This window comes from Glycine max, chromosome 6 (genome assembly GCF_000004515.6).
Source record: "Glycine max cultivar Williams 82 chromosome 6, Glycine_max_v4.0, whole genome shotgun sequence".
NCBI classification, from domain to species: Eukaryota; Viridiplantae; Streptophyta; class Magnoliopsida; order Fabales; family Fabaceae; genus Glycine; species Glycine max.
The window spans coordinates 47,762,953-47,768,045 of NC_038242.2; the positions used below are offsets into that span (position 1 = coordinate 47,762,953).

At 34.3% G+C, this 5,093-nt stretch overlaps 1 protein-coding gene across 1 annotated transcript in view; it reads right to left on the bottom strand.

Moving 5' to 3' along the window:
* Window positions 1-1,085, bottom strand: part of LOC100785320 (CASP-like protein 1C2) — a 3,055-nt gene extending 1,970 nt beyond the window's left edge. The window contains exons 1-2 of the mRNA XM_003527430.4: window positions 681-1,085; window positions 481-583 (exon numbers count right to left, since the gene is read on the bottom strand). Of these exons, the coding sequence (XP_003527478.1) occupies window positions 481-583; window positions 681-835 (258 nt within the window). The 5' untranslated portion in view covers window positions 836-1,085. The remainder of the gene's footprint in view (window positions 1-480; window positions 584-680) is intronic.
* Window positions 1,086-5,093: the final 4,008 nt, after the last annotated feature.

Below are 5,093 nucleotides of genomic sequence, written 5' to 3' on the forward strand. Positions count from 1 at the left end.
TTCTGCACTTTTCCAGAAAGTTCTAGAATTTTCTAGAACCTCTCCAATTAAGGAGGGATCCCAATAATTAGAGAACCCTGAAATTGGTTGAGTGAAGAAAAATATGGTCTCACATCATCTGACACGTAGAAGGTTCAAATATTCACTCATCTCGTTTCCTTGGGTGAGGTAAGTGGAAGAATATTTGTAAGTATTTTTTAATCCGAACTCCCGAAGGCTTACCCTGTCTTGGAAGAGGGGCACCATGTTGTTCTAAATTTTTAACTAAAAAAAAATAAAATGGATTGGAGTTTCTTTCCTTCAATTTCGAAAGAGATGAAATATTTAATTCATGACAAAATTCAAGATTTTTCTTAGTATTTTATGCTTTTTTATGCGAGTTTGATTATGGGTTGGATGCTATTGATTAATCACACTAATGTATTGCATGTGCACTTGAGACACACAACTAACATAAAAAAGAGGTTTTAGAGCATTTACCAAATCCAAGGCCACCACTAATTTCCATAGCAAGCTTTTTGCAGGAAGAAAGAGCACCAAAAATCCATAGACAGTGATAACAGAATATGCAGTCACAAAGTACCTAGATAGAATTTTTTTTAATCAGTTTTCACCATTAAGGAAACTAAAAATTTGTTGAACAAAAATGATTAAAATTACACGCACCAGAAGACACTTACTTGAAGGCAGGGGAATTGGTGTATTTTGCTTCAAAGGTCACTGTGAAGATGGTAGCTGTCTCATGGCTAGTAGCCATCAAAATCACCGCTGCAAGCGTTGCCAAGAAGACCAAGAACCTTAACAGAAGATGGCATGCCTTCCTAGTCTTGTCCATGGATTCCACAAAAAAAACCAAAGAGTAAAAAGTTGGTGCAATGAAACTCTTCAAGGATATGGTTAAATTTAAAAATGAAGTGTTGAAATTTCAAGGATGCTGAGGGAGTTAGGAAAGAAAACAATAGGGTAGTAATGCACTGAAATTATAGTACATCTTTGTGTTGTGTTAGGTGAAATTCTTATATGTCTCCTCACAGTTTATGCCACCGTCTTGTAACATTTTTTTTTCTTCTAGTTTTGCTGCTGTGTCCCCCTTCTTCCGAGGAGTGCATGTAATTATATAAGCAATTCCAATTTTATCTTGGTATTTGCACTTGATCAAGTTATGTGTTACAAAGGTAATTGTAGGCTTATTCTAATTTACTTAATCAAAGCAATAAAGTAGATAAAAGAGAACCAATATAAATTCCATTCATTTCTTATTCATTCTTGCCCTAAAGGAGAAATACATTTATATAAATCTAATTAATATTAATCAATAGATATTATTCATTTATGTGACAACATCTAATTATTTATAATAAAAATAAAAATAATAATACAAATATAAATTATATTTTATATAATCTCTTAGCCATTTAATTTTGAGAGTGTATTTGAGTCTTATTCTCATCCTAATATTATGTGTACAGAGAAAAAGTTATATTAGTTTTTATGTCCTTTTCAGTTTCATTTACTTCTTTGCATGAATAATATTTAGTAAGATACCAAATAAAGCAGGTGAAAATTTTCCAACCTAAACACAAAGCTAAATTGTTTTAATATTCTTATTGTGTCCTTTCTTTTGTGTCTTTTTGTTTTCCTTTCAATTGGTTCACTTAGCAAGAAAGGTTGCTCCCTTTTCAGCAGTCAACACTTGCTGCTTCTCGACAGTAATGTTAATTTCTAGCACTGTTTGGTACCAAAAAAACTGTGCAAAAAGTGACCAAGGCGTTAATTTGAGTAATTTGGTTTTACATTACCATTCACGCGGTAGAAGTAGAAGAAAATTCCAATTAAATTTACGTGTGAGAATTTTGTATTATATACATATATATTTACAGATTGTTTGCTAAAAAATTTCCATATCAATAACAAAATTTAAATTTACATTCTTATAAAATATGAGTTTATTTTTATGATGTAGCATTGTTTTATGGGCATTGTGCTCCAACACTTGGTAGAAGGCACCGTTCATCATCAGATTTCCGACCAAAATTCTTAACATCATAGCAGCTTCATCAGAGGCTTAGTTTTCTTTACCAGGAAGGTTATAAAGTTGGTTGAAGGATAAAAGAAGATGAAAGAGAAAAAAAGGTTCTACATTTGATTTCTCCACTAATAAAACACTAACAATTACTAATTAAAATTTGTAAAAAACAAAATACTGGGGAGAAATTTGTAAAAAACAAGTTAATTTTAAAAATAATTTAATAATAAACTAATTTTTAAATTTTATAATTTAATATCAATTTAATTCTAAAAAATATAATTTTTAAACTTTATAACATCATACATTTAGCAATTAACACTTATTTATTGTTCTTATTACACATTCAAAAATTAAATTTATATTTTTTTCATTTTTAAAAAACTAATTTGTCACACCATCTTACATCTTGTGAACCAATTTGACTGTTAAAATGATCTTTTAACCTATAGTGTCTTATGTCGATGAACCCAATCCCAAATCTCACAAATGCTATCGGTACCCATCAGGATTGCTATTGCTACTTCTTCAATCTTCATCGAGAAGAGTCTTCCAACACAACATCATCCCAAGAATAATCGCAACAATAACCCACAACACTTCCCACCTCACCTCTCTCAAATTCAACCCTCTACGCGCCTTCCTCCCCTTCACCTCACGCCCCTCCACCCCTGTATCCCTCTTCATCGGCATTGTGGAGGAAATGGGCACCATCAAGCATCTTGGCACCTCCCCACATGGCAGCTTCGACCTCAAAATCACGGCCTCCACCGCCCTCCATGGTGTCAACCTCGGTGACAACATCGTCGTCAACGATACGTGCCTCACCGTCACAGAATTCGACGTCAAAGTCTTTGACTTCATGGTGGGGATGTTGCCGGAGACGCTTCGGAAAACCTCCCTCTCGAAATTAGAACCTGATACGACGGTGAACCTGGAGCGGGCGATTATCCAATCGAGTCGCATGGGCGAGCAATTCGATATAATATTAATAGTGAATAACAAAATCTATAAATAAATTAATGATAATATGAAAGAACATGAATTGAATTTGGAGAAAAAAATAGTTTCTGGAAAATTCTCCTTGTGCAATATTGTGCATTGATCAATCAATCAAAAAAGATTACAAGAGTTGCTATATATACAAGCAAAGCTATGGTTAGGAAGATAACTAATTAACTAACTAAGAAGGTAAGTCAATAACTAACTAACAGAATGAGTTATTAACTAAAAGACTAAAAAGAAATACAAATGACAGAGAAATCATCTAATCCTAATACCCCCTCTCAAGGTGGGCAATGTATATCAGCAAGTTGATATCTAGAAGGAACATGAGACAAGAGAATGAGGCCTTCATGAATCTTGATTCGAATCAAATGATAATCCACTTTAATGTGCTTTGTTCTCTCATGAAAAGATGAATTCTTTGCAAGCTGAATTGTAGATTCATTATCAGAAAAAATGCAAAAAGGAACAAGAATGGAGAGATGAAGATTATCACAAAGATACTTTATCCATTGTAATTCAGAGGCAAGAGAAGCAAGAACTCTATACTCAGGTTCAATAGAGCTCCTGGAAACTGTTGATTGCTTCTTAGCCTTCCAAGAGATCAAGGAATTACCAAGAAAAATACAATAGCCAGTGACTGACTTGTGACTAACTAGGACATGTAGCCCAATCAGGATTAGAGAAAGTTTGGATCTTCAAGTCATTATCAACAGGATAAAAAAGACCTAAGCCTGGAGCACCTATCAAATATCTCAAAATTCTTAAGGTAGCTTGTAAGTGAGGAGTTCTAGGCTTGGAACCAAACTGACTGACTTATTGCACAACAAAAACAATGTTTGGTCGGGTATTAGTTAAGTAAAGAAGTCTTCCAATAAGCCTCTTGAAAGAAGTGACATCCTCTAGAAGATCTCCCTCATCAGAGTTTAATCTAATAGAAGCATTGGCAGGAGAATTGGCTGGTTTGCAACCAGTAAGACCAAATTTAGAGAGTATTTCTAAGCAATACTTTCTCTGATTCAAAATCAAGCCAGTCTTAGATCGTGCAACCTCAAAGCCCAAGAAAAACTTTAAATCACCCAAATCTTTAATGTGAAACTGATCATGAAGCTGTTGTTTGACTGCATTGATTTCAACTAGACTATTTCTAGTAAGGACAACATCATCAACATAAACTAATAATGTTGTAAAGGAAGACGAAGTTTGCTTAACAAACAAGGAATAATCTAAAGTGTTTTGAACATAGCCAAGTTGAAGAAGGGAAAAAGTCAACTTCTGATTCCATTTCCTACTTGCTTGTTTGAGGCCATACAATGATTTCTGCAGCTTACATACAAGATTAGGATTAGAAATGGGCATACCAGGGGGAGGCTTCATGTAAACCTCCTCATAAAGGTCTCCATGTAAAAAGGCATTATCCACATCAAGCTGCCGAAGAAACCAATTATTTGCAACAACAACAGATAAGAGAAATCGTACAATGCTCAATTTGGCAACTGGGGGAAAAGTTTCAAAGAAATCAACCCATTCTATTTGAGTGAAACCCTGAGCTACCAACCTAGCTTTATATCTTTCCACGGTACCATCTGCTTTGTACTTAACTTTGTAAACCCATCTGCAACCCACAATAGGTTTGCCTGAAGGAAGTTGAACCAAAGACCAAGTGTTGTTAGCCTGAAGAGCCTGCAATTATGTCATCATAGCTTCTTTCCAGCAATCAAGCTTGTTGGCCTCTTTGAAGGAATGAGGCTCAGAATGAGCAGATATAGACATGCAAAAAGAATATGATTAGTAGAACATTTAGAATAAGAAAGAATAGATTGCAAAGGATAAGGAGTTGTAGAATGAGTAGAAGTAGAATGAGAAGAAATATTGCCACAGTGGTAATCAAACAAATAGCTACGAGGATTCTTGAGTCTAGTAGAAAATCTTATAGAACCTACGGTGATTGGAAGTGTATCATTGTGAGGAATAGATTCAGTAAAAGAAATGGACAAAGGGTCTATTACATGATTCTGATTAGACAAATGTTGATGAAAATCTTGAGTTTGAGTAGAAATAT